Consider the following 24722-nt stretch of genomic DNA (forward strand, 5'->3'; position numbering starts at 1 on the left):
GGTTCCTATATTTTAACAGGTTATGAATGCCCACACTTGATTCATATCCTTGGAGGCAGCAAAAAGGGGCAACATTCATTCGGTCAGTGAGACAAACAACTCTGTTACCAGAGATCAAATCATTTTCAATGGCTGCTAACAAATGCTCACCTTTAAATTTTGTTTTCTTGATGGGCTGGATATCAGGTTCTTATTATATTTGTTAGTACCACATGACAGGATAATTTGGTTCAGAAATATTAAAATGGTGTACATCTACCATGAGTTAAGGTACTTCAAAGGCGAATCAAAAACACTTTTCAAGAAAACAATTCAGACAATTCGGAATATGGATTGAAGATTTATTTTCACTTTTTCCAATTTCAACAGGTGAGTACAAATTTGCTACTGGTTAGCGCTGTTCTTATCTGAAGTGGCAGGCATGCATAAATAACCCCAGAAAGCTCAGTCTTACAGCTCCACAGAAAAGCTATTTCCCCTTCGATTCATCTCGGCAGCCTGCCTCGTGTTAATTGCACAAGCTCAAAATCAAGTCTTACAAACAATCCCCTTAACCAAATTGAAAGACTCCAGAAGATTTTTTTAAGAAGCAATTTTAGGTGCATTTTCTTGGATGCAAGCACTGGTAATTCTCCATTAGTCATTTTAACTTGTACACAGTTGTGCGATCAGCAACCAGCATATTTTGCACCACTTTCTACCGTCATCTTATAGTCCCAACCTCATTTTCTAGGTAAATAAGCTGCTTCAGCTACAGGAAAGCTCTTTTATTAAAAAATTCCAGTAACATTGAACTTTAGTGACGATTTTGTAGCTCTTTTGCTACTTGAGGCTCCAGTTCGGTTATCTGCAGAGTCTGTCCATTATTAACCTGCTAAAATCTCCCCAAAGAATAGAAGGAAAACTCCTTTGTACGTTTATATAGCAACTCAGGGAAAGAGATCCAAAAAGAACATGTAAGCAAACTCAAATGTAGCCCACACAAGAGGTTTTTAAAAGAGTACTTTAAGATTTCTTTCCCCACTTTAAGTTGCTTGTCATCATTAAATTGTGACCAGTATGTGCCCAATATAAATGTATCTATCAGGACCGTAATGATAGTGCTATTCAGCTTTAAATCCCTTCATCTGTACAACACATCTAAGTTGTATCCTTTAATTGCTGAAATCCTTGTCAAATGCACTTCCCACCCTAACATTACATCTTTATAACATGTACAGTAATTGTCAGGGTACATAACCAGCACAAACAAGAAGACTAATATGTACATTTCTGGTATGTATGCATCAAAGTATACCGATCTCTTCAAATTTCACCATTTTGTTTTCCATGTGGAGTTGACACAATGCAGATTAACTGCAAAGCAGCCTATTACAGTGAGTATGCAGGTAATACATGAAAGAAATAAAGTTCTTGAGATATGCATGACTGGAAAAAAATAAATTTAAGATGAGTATGCTTTGTAACAAACTGTTCTTTTCATGAGTGGATCATCTTAAACTCAGAAATAAAGATGAAATGTGAGTTCACTGTTGTTGGCTCTTATGATCTTCCCTATTTTGCTGGCTGTTGCCCCTAATCTGGCATGTAGGGACGGAGATGGTCCTCAATGGTTCCAACTCCCCAATGGGTAAGCTGATCCTGTGGCAGGTAAAGACAGACACTGCACAACTTGAAAATTATGGCCTTAGTTTTTGGAGTCTGCAAAACAAAAACAAATAAATCCATAACTCTCCAGTCAAAAAACAAACTATTAATTTAAAATACAGCTACTACACCTTAAATGCAAACCAAAGGACTTCAATCTAGTGAGGCAAGTATGTTTTTCTTCTTTAAAGCACAAAACAAGTTAAGTCTAATGTTACTTTGAACTTTCAGGCACCAATCAGTCTAATTTAGAGGTTATTAAAATGCATTTTTGTTACCGTTAGTTGGTTTGAGACTGATCGTCAGAAGAATCCATAGCAGACATTAAAAATGGCTTGGCTTTGACAAGGCTTCGGAGGGTGAAGAATGCATTGCTACCTCCCTATTAGAAAATGTCAAGCCTTACTCACCAGGGGTCAGAAATTAAACACCAAGATTCTGCCTTCGGAGGGTTTTTGTTTATGGTGCCCGGAAAGGGGGGGGGGTCCAAGCAGTTTCTATCAAAATTAGAATAGTTTTGTTTGTTTCAACATACACCCTGGATGCTTGCATTCTAACCCTTATGATTTTGATGTGCCTATACCAATAAGCAAATAGGGCATCCTTACATACAAGACACAGACAAAACCAAAGGTCTCTTTGCAGGAGGAAACATAATGCATTTGGGCCACAAACCGCAAATTAAACGTTTTCTTTACTTTTAAAAAAAAAGAAACTGGTTTAGTCTATTTGATTTAATATAACTGTACCACATTGTTCGCAGTTTATGGTGGAATTAGCTTTTCAAAAGCTATAAACAATAGAAATCAATGCAATACTGTCCACTGAGTTTCTACCCTCCACAAAGATTTTCTCTACTCCTCCTGAGGCCTCTCACACAAAGATCTGGTTCAACAGACTGAGGTCATCCTCTGGTACTTTATCTAAATTGCCATTTATATTTAAGCTCTGACAGCAGGCTATCTGGGTATAGAGATTACAGCACAGCCAATCCCAACTCATCCAGTATCCAAACACTGCAAGCCCTTACACGGTTTTGTGATCGGCAGGAGGGCAGAGAAAACGCTTCAAGGGCACCCTCAAATACTCCTTGAATCCCCACCGACACTTGCGAATCCCTGGCCCAAGACGGCCTGAAGTGGAGGAAAAGCACCCCGGAAGGAGCTGAACACTCGAGTTTCATTACCGAGAGCAAGCTGAAGCCACGCATCGTCAACAAAAAGGAGGCCATGGCAATCCTGGCACCCCACCCACCCCTCCAAAAACCTCTGCCCCACCTGTGACAGCCACCATAGGTCACACGTTGGACTCAGTTACCAAAGAATTCATTTTTAGCATGGAAACAAGTCACCCTCGACCCTGAGGGACTGCCTAAGAAAAGACTGATCAAAAGCAGGAACCCTGGCTGATTTTCACCCCCCCCCCCCCAAACTTCGCAATCCAGATTTTTTGGAGTCAACTGCAGCACTTAAACCGAGAGTCGTTACTCTGCACAGACTAACGGTTTAGTACGAGATGGAAACTTAACCAGTCATTCGTTATTCTCCAAATTATACAAAATAATGAATTTATTGTCCACTCTGAATGCATGAACAGGGCACCCTGCTGAGTCAAAATAGCGGAGCAGCTTCTTTTCACAGCAAGCATTTCTGAAAAAGCAACAACAGCCCTTAAAATGCCACAAGACAAGTTAACAAATGTACGCAAATTACAATGGTTTCATGCAGATTCTGGAAAGTAAACCTAGAAGTAATTATTTTTAAAAAAATTTTACATTTTTTTTATTTTTAAGTGTACCCAATTCATTTTCTTTCCCAATTAAGGGGCGATTTAGCGTGGCCAATCCACCCACCCTGCACATCTTTGGGTTGTGGGTGTGAAACCCACGCAAACACCGGGGGGGGGGGGGGGGGGGGGGAGTGCAACTCCACACAGACAGTGGCCCAGAGCCGGGATCAAACCTGGGGTCTCGGGCTGTGAGACAGCAATGCTAACCACTGCGCCACCATGCTGCCTCCTAGAAGTAATTATATACAATGTAAAGAGGAACCGTCATATATAATGGCAGCTAGAGTTAACAGCACAACTCTATCAATGTGCCATTAAAATGCTACTACATTAGTCCACAAAATAAGTTAAAAAAACACTAAGCAGCAAAAAATGTAGATGAATGAATCAGCTTGTAAACACTGATGGCACTAAAAACAATTAAAACTGACTGCCATGCCACTAATTTTTACATTCCCTTAGTTAAACAGCTGGAACTGAAAAGCTTTAGAAAAAATAATGGCAAGCAGCATTATACTCACTTGCAAGTGCTGACGATCAATGAACAGAAAGATGGACTGGTTTGGGTTGTTTACGATGAGTCCTGCCTTATCCTTCTGGCTAAAGTGCAGAAACTGTTTCTCATAATCACCATGATGAAACTCAAACTTGGCCTGCATAAACAACAAATTTGTTAATGCCTTTCTACTTTTAAATACAAGATTTTCAGCTCAACAAGTATCCAGTGAATAGCTGAGCAAAGAGACCAAGGCTGCCCCAGATTCAATTCAAATTCCATACAGATTAACAGATTTCAGCTAAAAGAGGTGTAGTGATGCTGCAAATTGGTTCAGCGCCTTGCTCAGATTGGCCAGGGTTCCTTCTCCTGATGTCCATCCAGTCATCTTTGCTTAAAGTGCATGTATGTGGGACTCCAGGTAAGGAGGGGGTCAGGCCTGGCAATGATGTCCCAATGTCAAATAATCTTCACATGCTCAAGTTCCACAGATGAATAATCTGTTTTAGCAAAATGCCATGCCGTGCCCATTGTACCCAGCAGGGAGTCAACACTGCCAGAAGGAGGGTCAAAACCGAAGACAATTAAAAAATGATCTACAAAGCATCAGTCAAAACATCACTGCGAGTGAAAAACAGATATCCTTTTTGCCAAAATACAGATGACAATTCGGAGTCATGTTTGAAATTAATCCCATATACTCAGGCACAAAGAAACCATTAGCAACATCAATTCAATTTTGTACAACTACGTATTCTGTACAAAATATTGTTGAAGTAATTAAAAAAAGATAACTGTTTCAGCAAGCGTGGAAAATTTATAGCCAAGATCAATTTTGCCAAGAGGAAAAACATGCACAAAATTCATTCTATATACTCATGTAACGAGTTGAAATTGTACCTGAACGGGCCTGAAAGGTTCACTATCTGTACCCTTCCACTTGGAGAACAGGAGACAGACCATCTTCTCTATATCATTCCGTGGCCAAAGGATAAAGTCCATTTCCTGTGTACAGCCAATTACGTCCTAACAGAGGAAGGAAATTCCCAAGTATTAAATGGTGTTTGTGTCAGGTACAGCAACCATAAGGTTTCAGTAATCTCAATCTGAGCCATCTTTCCTAGTCAGGTTTGATAACTTTGGTTGGAGCTCAAGATACAAAATAAGCTGGAGGTAAGGCATCACTATATCTTCTCTTTTGGTCCGAAAGGCTGGAAGCATCTTGTATTTATTTCAATGCTAATCTACATGTACAACAAACAATCCACATGCACTTTTTGGTGGAAATTTAAGAATTTAGCCTACACAAATAACAAAGTTAGATTCTTTGTCAGATTAAATTGCTCCCTGCACATGTTATATTGCCTTAGCCAAACTACTTTGCAGGATTCCTTTGTGTTTATCCAGCATCTTTGCCAGTACACACAGAATTTTCAGGGATTCCTTTTAGGTCAAGGAAATCCTGTCTCTCCAAATTAAAAATATCATTTGGATGGTTTAAAGGGCTTATTTATAATGAAAAGCTTGTATTTATTTGAAGTGACTTTTTACAATTTACAACTATAATCCAAATCAAACAATCCAAGCATGAACTGGTTTACCAGAGGTGTCACGATTTCAGCATTACACCAATACAGAATCTACTGTAATTCCAGTTTAAGGCAGTTGATACTTCACATTTGTTTCATTAGATTACAAAATCAGCAGTACAAGCAGACATTTAAAACAACTGTGAAGTATCAGTTTCAACAACCACAAGAATATTGAATAACAGCATCATAATAATAATAATAACTTATTGTCACAAGTAGGCTTCAATGAAGTTACTGTGAAAAGCTCCTAGTCACCACATTCCGGCACCTGTTCAGGGAGGCTGGTACGGGAATTGAACCCGCGCTGCTGGCATTGTTCTGCATTACAAGCCAGCGATTTAGCCGACTGTGCTAAACCAGCCCCTTAACAACCCAATTCAAAAGCAAATCCTTGGCTTAGCGGTAGAATTCCTCATTCTGGGTCAGAATGTGCAGTGCTCAAACTCTGCACTGGAACTCCAGCTCTGAATTCTGGGTCAACATGAAGCTGATTCTGTGATGGTGTGATGCAGAAACACAAAATAAGAATACGGTCTGCATTAGAACAGACAAGTACTCACACATGTGCAAGAGGTTGTCAATCGCTGTTTCACCCGTGGACAAAAGGTTGTTGCACAAAACATGAACCTACTTTACACTTAATGAAATATCTGCTGTGTTATTCCAAATTTTTTATTTCCAGCTTTTTTCCTTTTTTGTCTCAAGTGATAGCATGCTACCAAATGTGAGACTATTATGTTCTGGTCTAAAACAAACAAACCATAACAGTTTAATATTCTACTTACCCTGCGCATGGACTGGTAGCGAGGTGCGTGAAGCTGCACTACATCCTTCTGCAGCAGCTCTATGGAACTATCCAGGGAGTAACTGGACTCCCGTACACCTTTGAGGATATTTTCTTCATAGTTATTGGTCATAACTGGTACCACTTCAGCCACTTCAAATAGTGCCGGCTTTTTCTTCTTAAAAAAAAATACCAGAATCGGAATTTTTGAAATAAAAAAAAGAAGTATTCTATGTCATTTCTAAATTTCTATTTTAAAAAATTATATCAATATCTCAGACATTGTTGTAGCTGGATTCAGTGATGGTCTAGCAGTTGGTCCTTCTTAAAAAAAGATGAAAATAACACATTAAGAACAAATTCTCATGTCACTTGACCTTAGTTCTTATTGAGCACAAGGGATATGATTTTCTGAAGAATTATTCAAATCTGGTGGAATAAAACAATTCCAAAGAAATTCCGGCATTTAAGCAAGGTGAAACTCTCAAAGCTAAATTATAATATTAATCCAAGTTAGTTTACTAGGCTTCATTTTGCTGGAAGATCACAAATGGTTTAAAATAAATCAACTGACAATTTAGTGCACATCAATCATTAAAGGAATTATTTTGAATTAAATCAACTTCAAAAGAAACCTATCATAGGGAGGCGAACTGAAAATCTGCACAAGAATTAATTTAATCCAGAAGCAAACTTTAATCAAATTGTATGCATGGGTGAGACAAGAGGGGTATGAAGAGTGAAAAACACAGAGAATTAAATACAATGTGCAACATGGGAACAGGCCTCTCAACCTCTAACTGGTCATCCCAGTCTAATGCTCTTTTCTTTAGTTCAATTCCTCAAGTGTTGTTTATCATCCTTACAAGCAGCAGTTTTACTTTAATGTGCCTGCTCTGTTCCCCTTTCTTTCAACCATCTATTGATCCTATAAAGCTAACATGGCCTCCAATCGTTATCTTCAGTCGTTCACTCAGTTTCAAGAGTGCATGGCCATCTGACACCTCAAATGTAGACAGTTCAAGTTCTATCTCCTCCCCATTAAATTCTGCACTCGCTTTTAAGGCAGACTGCCATGGAGGAATGTCAACATTCAGGCCCGATCATCGTTTTAAGAGTCACTTCACTAAATAAAGAAATGCCACATACAAGCAGTCACAGAACAGGGTCATCTTTAGCTGGCAGAAGCCTGAATCATGTCTTGAAACAGGATAATGGTGTGTATTGTGAGAACATGGTTTAAGATGTTGAAATCTTGTAAGCTTTTAAAAATTAAAATATACATCAAGATTGACCAATAGGGATCCTTGGCAAAATAAAGACTTTGAGAGGTCACAGTTGAAATTAAGGGCTCAATGGTTAAGCCTTGGTTTAACTTGTAATATAGTACTTGCTATATTCTTGTCCCGGCCAAGAATTAAGGGGGAAAAAAGGGTACACTATGAGAATATTATTCTAATAACCTTAATTATGACATTGGAACAAATTAATTAATAAAAAATATTTTTGCGTCAATTTGGATGGACTGAAGGTCATATAGCAAAGTTTTCCAATGTGAATGATTTTTCCAATAACATTGTTGTCTTAATTTAAAGTAGTGTCTTGTGCATGATGGTGAATATAGAAAATACATGAATAACCTACTGGCAAACAACAAAAATAAATCAATTCTCTAGATCCAATTCCTCCCAGTAGGCACACACAATTTAGTGTTGGTTCTGAAGTCAACTGATAGCAAATCAAAAAAACAGCTCCCACGAGACTGCAAACTGAGGAACATCATCCTCAATCTAGTCATCAGACTTGGCCTTGAGACCAGAGACTGATCAATGGCACAGCTCTTTCTAACCACTTTCTCACCTCCACTCTCCAATCCTGCCTCAAAGTCCCCCATTGTCATTTTTTACACCACCCACATAGAAATAACATCTCTATTATCTCCCATCCTGAATGACATGGACACCTGTAAAGCAGTCTCACCTCCACTTTTGATCCACAGTAGAACTACTTCCTTGGGTTCAAATTCTAATACATATATGGTGGGTGACCAACCAGGCTGTCCACTGCTAAGTATCGTCTAATCAGTAATGCTGCATTGTTGCTATCTCTCCTAGCCCAAAACTATTCCAGGATATATTTGATAGGAAGAATGAGGGGTGACAATACAAACTACTGTAGCCACTGTGTAGCCTGTTTAGCACAGGGCTAAATCGCTGGCTTTGAAAGCAGACCAAGGCAGGCCAGCAGCACGGTTCAATTCCCGTAGCAGCCTCCCCGAACAGGCGCCGGAATGTGGCGACTAGGGGCTTTTCACAGTAACTTCATATGAAGCCTACTTGTGACAATAAGCGATTTATTTCATTTCAATTGGCCAACTCCGGATTCAAAATGGCAAACGGCAAAGGCTGATGGGAAAGTCAGCCAACAAGACAAAAACCAGCAGCTGCAGGTTTGCTGTGTATTTACCTCTGCAAAAACCAGACAACATTGATACCAGCGACCATCAGCATAACAAAGCAACAGCCATCTGCATACTGATGAGCAATCCCCGGGAACAATAAGTAACATTTTGACACACAAAGCAAACCAGACTCCTCGGCGCCAGCAGGAGCCGAAACAAAGGAGGTGAACGAGCACCTCAAGTCCGCCCATCGATCAGGGAACCGCTCCAGTATTGGAGAAAATCGAACCAAGCGATTGGGACAAAGTCCAATCACTTGGGACCAGGTACAGGGTCCGCCCCAAAAGGCGAGAAGCCCCTGGGGACTACAAGAGTTGAGCCCCAAGTTCAAATCGCTCTCTTCACTCTTCAGCAGCTCTCTTCACTCTTTAGCAGCTCTCTTCACCGCTCTCTTCTTCCTGCCCGGGTCACCCAGCAAAACGAACCAACATTGACTGTGACCGATGCAGTGACTCCAGTGATCATCGAAATCGTAAGTCTTAATTCAACACTCGCTACGAGATAGGTGCTCCTAGCTACCAATCCGTACCAACTTCGAATCTCGCAGACTCAGAACCCTAACGAAAGGCCATTTGTTCCCCTGACCTGGTGGGCCAGTTCAAAGTTACGTATAGGCCTGTTAGTTGTAGAAGTAGCTTAGACGTAGAATTTGTGCATGAGTAGCGATTACTGGGTATAATAAATGTGCTTTGATTTAAATCTTACTAATCGGTGTATTGGATTATTGATCATTACTCGGACTTGAACCTCGTGGCGGTATCATAAAGATACCTGCGACTCGAGAGCAAAGGTAATAAAACAGAGCAACTGAACCAAGGCAAAGTTAGCAACACTACATGGTTCAACTTTGAGGTGGTGCAGGAACACAGGCAGGGCGTATATCTACTCAAGCTTTAGAATGTGACAGGATGTTCATTAATAGCTAGGGATATTTGTGAGCTCAATTTTATTTTACATCTGATGTGTCAGAGTTGAGAAAGCTGTTAAAAAAAGACATACACATTCCTTGGCCATTCATTGGCTTTATCGGGAGATACAGATTACTAGACATTGAAAGCCTTCCATTGCTTATTCACAGTTTTACCTATCAATCCACCTAGGCAAGATCGCTTCAATTTACTGAAAGCAGCCCTCCTACAGTTGACTATCTTCATATTTGATTTCTTAGAACTAACCATCCAAATTGTCATATTCTCACATACAATGTTCCAAAGTGACATAAATGGCACAGATGGAGGCCATTTGTCCCACTGAGTCTGTTCTAGCATTCCGTGGAGCAATCAAGTCAGTCCAATTCCCTTGTTTTATCCCTAAGCCCTGCGGGTTTATTTCCGTCAAATGCCCCTTCAATTCTCTTGAAATCATTAATTTCCTCTGTTTCCACCACCCTTGTGTGTAGAGTATTTCAGGCCATTACCCCTTGCTGCATAAAAATGTTCTTCCTCTTCTTTTGAACAAAACCTTAAATCTGTGCCCCCTAGACCTTGGGCCATCAACTAATTGGAAGTTTTTCCTTGTCTATATTTTTCAAACCTGTCATAATCCTGTACACCTCTACCAAATCTCCCAATCTCCTTGCTCCAAGGAAAACAACCCTAGCCGGGGCTCAATTGTACATCAGCAAATAAAGTCATTGCAGGGAAGAAATATTTGAAAAATGAAATTGAAGGTTCTTTAGCTGAATGCCTCAAGCATCTGCAATAAAATAGATAAATGGTGCAAAGAGGTAAATTATTCACATTAATTGATATTACAAAAACATGGTCACAAGTTGATCAAGGTTGATCAGCCAAGTTCAATACCCTGATCCTGCCTTCCCCCCATAATCCCTTTATCCCCAAGTTCTCCCTATGTCTGCGTGGGTTTCCTCCCACAAGTCCCAAAAGACATGCTTTTTAGTTGAATTGGACATTCTGAATTCTCCCTCAGTGCACCCAAACAGGTGCCGGAATGTGGCGACTAGGGATTTTCACAGTAACCTCATTGCAGTGTTACTTGTGACAATAAAGATTTTTTTTTTTTTTATAAAGTGCTACATCTAATTCTCTCTTGAAATTACACAATGTTTTGGTCTCAATAACTTTCTGTGGTAACAAATTCCACAGAGTCACCACTCTGGGTGAAGAAATTTCTCCCCAGCTCAGTCCTAAAAGGTTTATCCCTTATGCTCAAACTATGACCCCTAGTTCTAGGCTCCTCCACCATCGGGAACATTCTTTCTGAATCTACCCAGTCTAATCCGGTTAGAATTTTAAAACTTTTTATGAGATCCCCTCTCACTTGTCTAAACTCCAATGAATATAATCCTAATCTCTTTAGTCTCTCCTCATGACAGTCCAACCATCCCAGGAATCAGCCTGGTAAACCTTTGTGACGATAATATCATCCAATTCCATGTAAAGTTTGAAAGTGACAAATTCAGAGAAAAGGTATTGGAGAAACTCAAGGGACTAAAATCCAACAAATTCCCAGGACGCAATAGCCTACATCCCAGGGCTCCAAAAGAGATGGCTGCAGAGATAGACTTGCTGGCTATGATTCTCCAAAATTCCATAGATTCAGGAATGGTTCCATTAGACTGGAAATTGGCAAACGTTTCTTTTCAAGAAAGGAAACAGAAAGAAAGCAGTGATCTACAGGCCAGTTAGTCTACCATCGGTTGTTGGGAAACTCCTGAAATCTATTTATTAAGGGAGTCATAAAAATGTGCTTAGAAAGGCATAATATGATTAGAACATGGTTTTACTGAAGGGAAACCCTGCTTGACAAATATATAGAGTTTTTTAGGGATGTAACTAGTAGGATAGATAAAGAGGAGGAACCAACAGATGTAGTACACCTGGATTTCTAGAAGGCATTAAATACCAATAAAATTCTTTGTTTGGTAGGATGGACAGATTGTTTCCAGTGGTCGTGGAATTTAAAACAGAAGAATATAGGGCTGATAATTTAGGACTGAGAGAAGGAGAAATTTCTTCACTCATAGGGTTGTGAATCTTTGGAATTCTCAACTCGAGAGTTGTGAATGCTCTATCGTTGAATAAATTTAAGGCTGGAATAGACAGATTTATGGTGTCTCAGGGGATTAAAAGATATGGGCCATGTGGTTTACTGCTGTTCCTGTTTCTTATGTTATGTACATGTAATCCCAGGTCCCTCAGTCCTTGCACACTCTTTAGAATTGTGCCATTAATTCTATGTAGTCTATCCTATCCTCAAACTTCACTTAATTAAATTCCATCCGTCACTTGTCTGCCCATTCTGCTAGACCACCAGTGGTCATGTTGCAGCCAATTAGTTTGCCACTCCTCCAAGTTTAATCAACAAAATTTTCAATTTTACTCTGCATTCCAATATCCAAAATATACCCTAGCCCTGACAACTTGGGGTCCACCATCCTCCAGTGAAAATAACCATTTACAGTGGCCTGCTGTTTTCTGCCTTTAAGTCCATTTTTAAAAATCCAAATTGACCCTAATTCCTCAAGCCAAGTTTTTTTTTTTTTTAAACTGATTTTTCATGTGGCACTTTGACAAACAGTTTCTTAAAATCCATATAGAGGTGAATTGATAGCTATTGAAAATGAAATGAACATCGCTTGTCACAAGTAGGCTTCAATAAAGTTACTGTGAAAAGCCCCTAGTCGCCACATTCCGGCACCTGTTCGGGGAGGCTGTTACGGGAATTGAACCGTGCTGCTGGCCTGCCTTGGTCTGCTTTCAAAGCCAGCGATTTAGCCCAGTGTGCTAAACAGCCCCGATTGATAATCAATTTATTTTACATTTGTTGCGTCATGAGTTCTGCTGATTTGGCTAGGAGATAAAATGAACAAAGAAGCCACAGAATTCTTCACATCTCTAATTATGTGTTGACAGAAGTCAGTTGAGAAGAGGAGGCCGGCACAGTGGTCTATCAGCACATGGGGCCTGAGTTCAGTTCCGATCTTGCGTGACTGCATGGCGTTTGCACATTCTCCCCGAGTCTGTGAGAGTTTCCACCTGATACTCCAGTTTCCTCGCACATTTCAAAAATGTGCAGGTTAGGTGGATTGGTTATGATCAATGCGTGGGGTCACGGGGATAGGACAGGGAAGTTGGGCCTCAGTGGAGTGCCCTATTGGAGGGATGGTGAAGACCCGATGGGCGAAATGGCTTCCTTCCTGTAAGGATTCTATGATTAGGCCATTAATGAGCTAGAAAAAAAAAATCAATTAGCAAAGGAGGTTTCTTAAAATTGGCTCACAATAAAGAACGGCAAATTATAAATGAGCACATTTAGACTGTATTGAATTAACACTACAAGATTGATATGGATTGTGGCGCAAGTGGTTAGCACGGTTGCCTCACGGCGCCGAGATCCCATGTTCGATCCTGGCTTTGGGTCACTGTCCATGTGGAGTTTGCACATTCTCCCAGTGTTTGCGTGGGTTTTGCCCCCACAGCCCAAAAGATGTGCAGGCTAGGTGGATTGGCCACGCTAAATTGCCCCTTAATTGAAAAAAATGAATTGTATACTCTAAAATTATCAAAAGAAAAAAAAAATTGAAATGGATCAGAAAAATCTGTATGATGGTGTAAAGAAAACAATATCAGTGTTTTTTCATTTGTACATGTTTGTTGTCTATGGCTTTCATTTTTGAAACATCAAGCTCTTGCACCTTATGGGTATAAACTGCTTCTGAATCACATGAAATGCTCTTTTGAGCATCTCCCCAACTGTATTGTGTGATTTTCCAAACAGATTTGCTCAGTTTACTCTGAACAGTCTTAGTCAACCTTCATTATATCTAGAAGAATATGAGAATCCTTTTCACATTTCTCCCTTTCAAACACCACACTGCACTTATTGAAAAATAACACAAACAGGACATGGTGACTTCCTGAAATTGTAGGTGACCAGGCTGAAGAACATCAACCACTGGATCAATGTATCCATATCTGGTATGGTCAAGTACATAGATGCACTCCACTTTAGGTCAAAATATGATTGAGTTCAACGTAATGTTGGAAAGAGACAGATGTGGAACAGCCAACTTTCTATATTTAGTCATTGAAGACTGACTTCAGTGCGATGAGAGTGCCTCAGTAACCTTGGTTGAAGGCATTCAAAAATAAATGTGATACAAAACCAGCTTGAACCCCCAAGCGACAAAATCTCGTAAAAAAAAAGCAATGGGTTACTAAAGAGGTAGGACAACATAAAATCAAAAGAAAAAACATACAAAAATAGCACAGAACCTGGTGAATGGGAAATGTACCGAGAATAGCAAGTATGTCAGAACTGATAATAGTACAATAAGGAACTAGGAAGGGATATCAGAATCAACTAAAAAACATATACAATTACATTAGGAAAAAGAGGGTGGACAGGCACAACGTGCACCCCTTATATTGATGATATTGATAATGTGTCATGAAAATAAAGAAATGACTGACACGGGTAATAATTCCTTTGCATCAATCCTAACAGGGGAAAGGATTAAACAGCATGTTGCATATTTTATAGAAACTAATATTGAAGCCAAGCCAGAAACTCATGAAAATTACTTTAAGCAAAAACAGCTGTAAAAATGTTACTAAAGATGGTGGTGCAAATGATGTTAGAAAATCTCCAGGACCATCCGTGATCCATCCCAGAACTTTAAAAGGAAGTGGGTGAAAATATTGCAGATGCCCCAACCATAATCTGCCAAAATTTTCCAATTAAAATCATTGCTTTAGATTGGAAAATTGTGTGCAGATTGCTCCACTATTTAAGACATTTGGGGGGGGGGGGGGGGGGGGGGGTGTTTGTGTGTGCGCGTGGAGGAGACCCAGGAATTAAGGACCAGTTCCCCAACATCGTGGGCAGCACAGTAGCACAGTGGTTAGCACTGTTGCTTCATAGCACCTGGATCCCAGGTTTAATTTCCGGCTTGGGTCACTGTCTGTGCGGAGTTTGCACGTTCTCCCTGTGACTGCGTGGGTTTCCTCCAGGTGCTCCGGTTTCCTCCCACAAGTCCCGAAAGACGTGCTGTTGGGTAATTTGGACATTCTGAATTCTCCTCCGTGTACCCAAACAAGCGCCGGAATGTGGCGGCTAGGGGCTTTTCACAGTAACTTCATTGCAGTGTTAATGTAAGCCTACTTGTGACAATAAAGATTACTTTAAAAAAAATTATCTGACTGAGAGATTACTGTAGTCTACAATTAATAACGTGACAGAACACCTTGAAGATTTTCAGCTGAGAGCCAGCATAGACTTAAACGGGGTAGGTCATGTTATATTCCTGATAGCCAGTTACTGAGGAAAGACACCAAAGTCAGTCTTAATTAGAGTCCCTGGAGTGCAAAGGAGGCCATTTGTCCAATCAAGTTTGCACTGACCCGGATTTCTGGGGGTGTTATGTAAGGGGAAGATGTGCATGAGGTGGCTCCCACTAGAGCACTGCACTTTTTGCTCTTTTCTCTTAGTTTCAGGGGGTATTTTCTTTTGTAAACTCATATGATTAATGGGATAAGGAACCTATATAGGTGAAATGCCCAGAAAGGTCAGGGGAAACAAGGCAGATAGTAGACGTTAGTCGATGGAATCGAAGGCCTCTCAGAACTTGTCTGCAGAGAAATTGGCAAAGGCAGCCTCTGGGGCTCTGGCCACTCGACTAACAGCTGAGGGGCTTTCGAATACCTCGGCAAAAGAATTTGATAAATACTGGGGGGAGGGGGGCAGTGTGTCGGAGAACCTCCGGAAATCGATGGAGGCGGCCTTGGCTTCCACCCGAGTGCTCCTGGAGAAGACCAACAAAATCGTAAAAGCCCATGGAGCACGATAAAAGATATGGAAGTGGCCATTTTCGGGACATCGTGATCAGGTAGCCTCACTGGAGACGGAGATGTCTTGTGGTCAAAGGGAATAAATTGCTGACGGCCAAGGTAAATGATTTAGAGAATCAGTCCAGGAGGCAAAATGCTCGAATTGTGGGGCCGTGGTGGGGATGGAAGGCCCAATCCACCGAGTATTTTGCACAGATTTCGGGAATATGGTGGCGGAGAGTAGATTCAGGTCCCCCTGCTGAGTTGGACCAAACCCACCGTACACTCCGGCAGAGGCCTCGACCTGAGTGTGGCAATAGTGAAGTTCCATAGCTTCAAAGAGAAAGAGCGGGTTCTGAGATGGGCGAGGGAGCATCATGACTTCAAATGGGAAAGCCACGCCATCAGGTTTCACCAAGACTTAGGAGCAGAGCTGGCAAACAAGGCTACATACAACAAAGCCAAGGCCACCCTGTACAAAAGTGAACTCCTTTGTCAAAAACCATGGGTTGGACACAGTGTGATTTGAGTTTTTTGGTGTTGGGGACGGGCATGTTGGAATTCCATGTTTATTTTTGCATTTTCCTGTTCTTGTTGGGGTTGATTTTTACATTTTGGGCTTAGATTTGGGTTATGTGGTTTTAGTATTTTGTTGTTTGTAACCATTTTTCTTCACTCCAGCTGGCAGCCTCCCTGTTAACCTAAGAGTTAGCTAACAGGAGCAGTGTTGACCACAGCTCATTAGCTCACTGGGCTAGACAGCTGGTTTGTAATGCAGAACAAGGCCAGCAGCGCGGGTTCAATTCCCATACCGGCTTACCCGAACAGGTGCCGAAATGTGGCGACTAGGGGCTTTTCACAGTAACTTCATACTTGCGACAATAAAAGATTATTGTAATTTTTTAGATAATGAGCTTAGTATTCTTGTTTTGCTTAGGTTTGTTAGAAGTCAATTTTAGTGGTCTCTGTTCACCTTGCTTCTTATATGCGTATTTGGGTATGGTAGGATCTTAGGGACAGGAATGGGGTGATGGAGGTGTAGTTTGCTGACCATGTCTGCAGATTTTTTTTGTTCAGTCTTGTGATTTGGTTTTGGTTTAGTGGCCATCATGAGTGACACTGGTTCCTGTATCTATTATGTATATGTTGGGCAATTTCTCTTGGTGGAATGGCTGACTCCGGATGGAGGGGGCTGGGAACCCCCAATTCATTTGGTCACCTGGAATGTCAGGGGGTTGAACAGCCCAGAGAAAAGGTCGAGAGTCTTTGCTCACCGTAAGACTTTAAATTTTGACAAGAGTTTTTGCAAGAGACTCATTTGTGGGTCAAGAGACCAGAAAAGGCTAAAGAAGGGGTGGGTGGGACAAGGCTTTCATTCAGGCTTCGATAATGGGGTCCGTGGTGAGGCCATATTAATAATAAAAGGGCTCAGAGTTCTGCTGCTAAAATCTTGTCCAACCTCAATGGCAGGCATATTGTGGCTCTCTGGTGGGTGCTCCGGTGGTTCTGGTTAATATCAATGCTCCAAATCTCATGAAATTGAAAGTAAATTATTGATCTGGTTGAGAAATTAGTTAGTAGAAAGTAGGAATAATGGGCAGGTACTTGAATTGTCAAGAGTGACCATTTAACGATTCTTGGCACATTGAGGATACCCTCCATCGTATTATGAGGCCCCACCACTGTGCTAGATGGGATAGCTGGGGTTCCATGGTGGATAGCTAGGGTTCTATGGTGTAATGGTGAGAACTCTTCACTCTGAATCCAGCAATCCGAGTTCAAACCTCAGTGGAACCTTTCAGTTTGCCAAAGCCATTACTTATGCGCGTCATGGTAGCACAGTGGTTAGCACTGTTGCTTCACAGCGACAGGGACCTGTGTTAGATTCCTGGCTTCAGTCACTATCTGTGCGGAGTCTGCATGTTGTCCCCGTGTCTGCATGGGTTTCCTCCGGTTTCCACCCACAAGTCCTGAAAGACATGCTTGTTAGGTGAATTGGACATTCTGAATTTTCCCTCAGTGTACCCGAACAGGCACCGCAGTGTGACGACTAGGGGATTTTCACAGTAACTTCATTGCAGTGTTAATATATGCCTACTTGTGACATTAAGATTCCTATTATAGGTTTCGAACAGATCTAGAAACCTAAAACTGCCGTGAGATACTGTGGGCCATCAGCAGCAGCACTGTAATCAACCACATCTGTAATTTCATGGTTTAGCACACCTCCGGCTATACCTTTACATGAAGCTGGGGATCAACCTTGGGTCAAGGAAGAGTGTAGGGGGAAATGCCAGAAGCAACACCAGGGTCACCTAAAATGAGGTGTCAACCTGATGAAGCTACAAAGTAGGACTACTTGCATGCCAAACAGCAGAAGCAGCATATGATAGAGCTAAGCGATTCCACAATTAATGGATCAGATCTAAGCTCTGCAGTCCAGGCACATTCAGCCGTCAATGGTGGTCGACAATTAAACAACTAATAATAATCTTTATTATTGTAACAAGTAGGCTTACATTAACACTGCAAAGTTACTGTGACTAACTAGAGGAGGCAACTCCACAAATAATTTCACCTCAAGGATGGGTATTCTGGCACATCAGTGCAGAAGACAAGGTTGAAGAACTTGCAACCATCTTCTGCCAGAAGTTCTGAGTGGATGATCGATGATCCATCGCACCCTCCTCCTGAGGTCACCAGCATCCAACCACTCTGATTCACTCCATGTGATATAAAGAAATGGTTAAATGCACCAGACCCAAGGCCATGGACCCTGACAATATTCTAGCAGTAGCACTGAAGACATGTGCTCCAGAAACTGCTGCGCCCCTCGCCAAGCTGTTCCCGTACAGCTGCGACACTGGCATCGAGTCAGCAATTTGGAGAGTTACTTGGATAATCCCGGTTCACAAAAAGCAGAACATATCGTACCTGACCAATTACCGTCCTATCAGTCTACTCGAAGCAAAGGAAGAGGTCACAGTGTTGTCAAGCGGCAGTTACTCAGCAATAATATTCTCGCTGACATTTAGTTTGGGTTAGCCAGGGCCACTTAGGTCCTGACCTCATTACAGGCTTGGTCCAAGCATGGTCAAAAGAGCTGAACTCAAGAAGTGTGGTCAATGTGACTACTCTTGACTTTAAGTCTGCAGGAGAAAAATTCTCCACCGATTGGAAGTCAAACCTGACACAAAGGAAGATGCTTGTGGTTGTTGCAGGATCTCAGTTCATCATAGAACCCCTACAGTGCAAAAGTAGGTCATTCGGCCCATTAAGTCCACAACAATCCTCTGAAAGAGCACCTATCTATGCACCCCCCACCCTATCCCTTGTAACCCCATAACCCTACGGGGCAATTTAGTATGTTCAATCCACCACCTGCATATCTTTGGGACTGTGTGAAGAAACGGGAGCACCCGGAGGAAACCATGCAGACACGGGGAGAATGTGCAAACTCCAAACAGACAGTCACTCAAGGCTGGAATTGAACTTGGGTTTCTGGCGCTTGGAAACAGCAGTGCTAACCACTGTGCAGCCCCTCTGGGACATCACTGCAGGAGTTCCTCGGGGTAGTCTCCTAGGCCAAACCATCTACAGCTGCTTCATCAATGACCTTCCTTCCATTACAAGGCAGGGGCGGCAAGGTAGCTCAGTGGGTAGCACTGTTGCTTCACAGTTCCAGGATCCACAGCTTCAGGGTCGATTCTCGGATAGGGTCACTGTCTGTGTGGAGTCTGCGCGTACTCCCTGTGTCTGCGTAGGTTTCCTCCGGGTGCTCCAGTTTCCTCCCACAAGTCCCAAAAGACGTGCTGTTAGGTAATTTGGACATTCCGAATTCTCCCTCAGTGTACCCGAACAGGCGCCAGAATGTACCGACTAGGGGCTTTTCACAGTAACTTCATTGCAGTGTTAATGTAAGCCTACTTGTGACAATAAAGATTATTTTATTATAATAGAAGTGGAGATGTTCACTGACAATATTCAGCAACTCCTCAGACACGGAGGCAGGCCGTGCCCATATGCAGCAACACCTGGACAACATTCAGGCTTGGGCTAATAAGTGAAAGTAACATTTCTGCCAAATAGTGACCATCACTAATGAGAACACCTAACCAACCATCTTCCCCATGACATTCAATAGCATTACCATCGCTGAACCTCCCACAATCAACATCCCGGACATAGGTGGGGAATAAATGATAGCCTAGCCAGTGACACACATCCCGTGAAAATGTTTTTTAAATCCTTCGCAGGAGCATGATAAATCGCCTTGTGACACCTACCACAGGGAGATTTTAAAGCATGTGACCAAAAGTTCAGTCACAGCAATAGGTTTTAAAAGAGGAAAGTGAGGTAGAGATAAAAGACAGAATTCCAGGGCTTAGGTACCAGCCTCCCCGAACAGGCGCCGTGCTAAAGTCAATATTTTCCCGCTTCTGTAGTAGAAAGATTCAACACACTCATTAAGACAAAATAACAAAGCTTTATTTTCGAAAAGACTGCATGCAGTACTGGCTGAAACTTGAAGTCAGAGAGCAGTCAACAAAACTGCTGAGTGTTTCGCAAGTTCCGCACTTTCGCAGAGAATTATCTTAATATTTATACATTATCAAGATTGCATGACAACAGTATAGTCAAGAATTTGATCGGAAATACAAACGGAAGCATAGAACAGACCTTTTTTGGTCACATCACTCATACCATTATCTTGTCCTTGGAGGGAACATTGAAAGGTCGGAATAGAATTTTCTTCCTGAACTTATCTTGTTTAATTCCTACGGCCCTGGGTTATGACGAGTTAGTTTTATCAGGAGTTGCTGAGGTCCAGTGTTTTGGAATGGCTCGACCTTCGCTGATCTTTTCAGACTTCAAGTTATGCAGAGTTGGCCTCATCAGTCTCAGTCTGAAATGGTTAGGGCAGCATTTCTTACAGGGGTCTGGTGGGCTGTGAGCATTCTTTACATGGGCCTGGTGAGCTGGAATGAGTAGTTCAGCTTTTCTTACATTGTATCAAACATTTTGACCAGTCTTCCCATTGACTAGTTTTCCCATCATGCAATTACTTAATTTGTACCATATCACAGCCGGAATGTGGCGACTAGGGGCTTTTCACAGTAACTTCACTGAAGCCTACTTGTGACAATAAGCGATTATTACTATTATTAGATACAACACCTGCCCCCTACCACCAATGGAGCGGTGATTAAAATCTGGTATACTGAAGAGACCAAAATTAGAAGAGTGTAGATGTGTTTTGTGGGGTTGGAGGAGATTAGAGATAGGGAGGGGAGAGAGATTTGGAAGCAAGAATAGGAATTTTAAAAATAAAGTTCTAACTTAACCCGTAGGCAGTGTAGATAAATGAGCAAAGAGTGCTCAATGAATGGGACATGGTGCGATTTAGGACACGGGCAGCAGAACTTTGGACGAGTTGAAGTTTACAGAGGTGGAACATGGAAGACAGCAGAATATTCAGCTCTAGAGGTAAAAAAAAAGGCACTTATGAAGATTTCAGTAATAGATGAGTGGAGACAGGAGTGGACTCAGGTAATGTTCTAGAGGTAGAAATAGGCAGTCTTTATGAAGGTGTTAAGTGATCAGATACACATCGCCATGTCAAATATGACCCCAAGATTGCAAACAGTGAGTTGCCAACAGGAGGGATGAAGTCAGTGGCTTGGGAACAAAGTTTGGGGCAGGGAGCGAAAACAATTCCTTCAGTCTTCCAGCATTTAATTGGAGGAAATTTCTGCTCATCCAAAATCCATCTGACAATTTAGAGGTAGTGGATGACTCACGTGGTCGTGAAGTAGCTGGATGTGATTTGAGTACCTGCGAAAGACAAAGGGTGCACTTTCTGAATGGTGAAAAGCTAGGAACAGTGGATGTCCATTGTAGCCACCTGGGATGGCCACTTACAAAGGAAACATGGATACTCGCAAAGACTAAAGGGAAATATGGCCAATACAGGATTCAGGCAAACTCAGAACCTAAATGTATATTTGCTAACAGAGAACCAGACAGTATTGAAACCCCTCGCCGATTTGCATTCTAATGGCCCATTTCCCTAGGACAAAGGACGGGTACTCAGGTATTAGATACAATTCCAGACACATTGGTGCCACTCCCTTCACCCAGGAAGCCCAAACAGCCAAGATCAATGACCGCTCAGGACACACCCAATCATCAAGGCACCTGCCCCTTTATTGGCTCAAATCGAACGCAGTAATCGAAGCCTGCCGAATTATTGGGTCCAAAGCTAAGGACCGCCCAAAAGAGCACAAAACCCCAAAGGATAAAGAGAGACACTGCCATGTGTTTGATCTCTTTTGGCCCTGGCACTCTTCGGCCCGGCCTATACCTGAAGCCAACTGCAGCATCTCGACCAGAAGCAAGTTCAAGATCAACGATCGCTACCAGGCGGATGAGCCCAGCAGAACCAAAGTTACTTCTCCAGACCCAGCCACTCCAGATCCGAACAAAGGCCTTGTTCCTCTGCCAAAGCCGGGTGCCTGAAGTGAAGTACAGGTTGTTGTAGTGTTAGGTATAATTTCGCTTGTAGTGTTTTTATGTTGCACGTGAGAGTTAATCTGGTGTGTAAATAAACCATTTTTGAACTTGAACTAACTGACTGGTTGTTGGGTCTTTGATCAATATCCGGTTGAACCTTGCGGTGGTATCATTTGATACCTGCCGAATCTGAAAAGCAATATCATTAATTGGCAACATTCTTGGTGACGCTGGTGGGATAGTATCCCACTCAGTATTAAAAAGGGCAACATTATTGGCGCCTCCGGTGCAAAATTGGCAACACCATAGACACTTGGGTATCCAGGTAGATAGATTAAAATGTCACGAACAAACACAAAAAACTGTGAAAACATTGATTGTCAAACTGCCAGACGGATACTGGAATTAGAGACTACAAAGTGTGTAATGTGGAAACAGGAAGGGGATAGTTGGATAAGCAAGAAAGGACAGGGCTAGATCATTTAAATGGAATGCAGTCTACACTTTCCACAACACACAATTAGTACAATTCTAGCCAATGAGAGTTTGACTCTACCTGGCAATAGAGCTATTATGATAGCAGTAACTTGCCTCTGAACAAGTTTTTTTTGGCACACAAATCAATTACCCCTCAGTTTCGGTGTAAATGGTGAAGCAATTTAAGCTTTATATCCAAGTTAAACTGAGTGTGATTTCAGAATTCGAGACCAAATGAATTTTGGAGAATGGCAGAGCAACATAATCTGGGACAGTCACATGTCGCACGCACAAATTCAGTGCTTGAAGGGTCTACTGAAATGCAGAGCATTTTCACAAACCACCTAATAGCATGAATTATACCACCTGGATTTCCTCAGTAGTCTGGTGAACACAGCTAGTACAAGTTTAGCCAATGTAAGTTTACCTCTGCCTGGCAATACAGCTATTCTGATAGCAGTAACTTCATGGTAGTTATGGTTTAATATTACATCCTTTAAAGTGATTCATACTATTACTTGCACCCCACATGTCTAACAGTTCCATGTCTGGTCGATATACACTACATTATTTTTTTGTGCTACCACATGTTAAGAAGACAAGACAAAATAAAATGCCTACCTTTTCTTTGAATACAAAGGCAATGTACATCTTGAAGTCAAACTGATCTGCCAGAGATTCCTTCTTCTTTCTAAGTTGAGCACGTAGTCGATTCAAAGTCTGGTTCTTCCGAGAGTTGGGGTCACCCATTTTGTTTGGATAAGTGGCAACCCTGTTTCTAGCTCATCAGAAACTGACAAAACCTAGCAAGAGCAATTTCTCTCAAAAGAAAACAGCGCAACGGAACAAACAAGTCTGGTAGTGCTAACTGAAAAAAAAATTCTACCACAACTACTAGACCAGAAAGTCTAAAACTGCGTTGTGCAAAAACTTAGGATAAATGTAGGCCAGAGTCCAATCATGATAACAGTCCCTATATATACATGGTTTCATGGGAGTGCAGGGAATTAGACTTTGTTTTAAATTCACTTTAACAAAACCTACTAACCAAAGCAATCCGAATTATGCTAGATTTTAACCCGTTGAACTAAAACTAGTTTACAATGATGGATGCCAATGAATCTAACCAACAAATTAAACACCTAACTGTAATTCTAACTGTGTGCCCAAAGATGACACAGAAGTGATGCAGCCAGATCCCATGTTTACACAGTCAGGATTTTGCCTTCTTACACAAAAATCACCCTGAAAACTCTACCTGCATCCTTCAACATGACTGCCTTCAAACATATTGGACTAGTTATTTTGTTGTTCTTTTAAGGACAGACAGTAAAAGGGGAAAAGGAGGATTGCACTGGCACATCAACTACATGGCGCTGCTCATTGGCACCTGGGCAGAAACAAACAAAAATCCAAGAAAAAGGCATTTCTAACTTTATCAAAGAGACAAGTTCAATCAACACCATGGTGGCAAATTTCTACCCCGTTTCCTGACATTTCCCTGCACTGAAAAACAAAACAAAAAAAATTAAATCATTTATCATGTTTGTTCCTTCAGATCCTCTCACTCAGATGTTGAGTTTCAACTGCTTCCTTTCTTTTGTTTTGGTTTTCTCTTTCCACCTTTCCTAAGCTGTTTATGTTTAACATATATATATATATACACATATATACGTTAATATATATATATATATTGCAAACCAACGTTCAATGTCACTCCCCGCCCATGTCAAGAAGAGACCACGGACCCGGTCAAACCCGTCAGTGTGAGCGAATAGCGCTCTCTGCGCTCTCGGTCGCCCATAGTCTTTTAAAAAAAGCGGGCTATTGGTTTGAGAAAACCGCACAAAGAAGCGGCCTGGCCCTCGGCTCCTTCAGCCTGCCTCGGGCTCGATTTCCCTCTCCCTCCCTCGCAAAGTTCAGCGATGGAGAGCTCACTTGCTCCCTCTCGCTCTCTATCTATCTATTAACCGTTCGCCTGCTTGCTTGCTCGCTCCCTCGCAGTTCGGGTCTGCCTCACTCCCGTGTCGCCCCTTCCTTCCTTCCTTCCTTTTCTTTCCTTCCTTCTTTCTTTCCCTCCCGCTCCACCGTCACCTCTCCAGACAAGATGGCCGCACTTACGTCACAACCCACCCAACCCCCCTCCCCCCCCAAATTGATTTTTCTCAAATCA

The 24722-nt window shown here is 41.8% G+C and overlaps 1 protein-coding gene across 1 annotated transcript; it reads right to left on the bottom strand.

Annotated features, from left to right (window-relative positions):
- Positions 1-327: 327 nt before the first annotated feature.
- On the bottom strand, positions 328-24646 carry c6h6orf62 (chromosome 6 C6orf62 homolog). The gene is made up of 5 exons (XM_072509728.1): positions 23171-24646; positions 6309-6485; positions 4832-4957; positions 3957-4088; positions 328-1701 (listed from the first exon to the last, which is right to left on the bottom strand). The coding sequence occupies exons 1-5, from the start codon at positions 23297-23299 to the stop codon at positions 1576-1578; spliced, it is 690 nt and encodes a 229-aa protein (XP_072365829.1). The 5' UTR covers positions 23300-24646; the 3' UTR covers positions 328-1575.
- Positions 24647-24722: the final 76 nt, after the last annotated feature.

This window comes from Scyliorhinus torazame, chromosome 6 (assembly GCF_047496885.1).
Source record: "Scyliorhinus torazame isolate Kashiwa2021f chromosome 6, sScyTor2.1, whole genome shotgun sequence".
Taxonomy (NCBI): domain Eukaryota; kingdom Metazoa; phylum Chordata; class Chondrichthyes; order Carcharhiniformes; family Scyliorhinidae; genus Scyliorhinus; species Scyliorhinus torazame.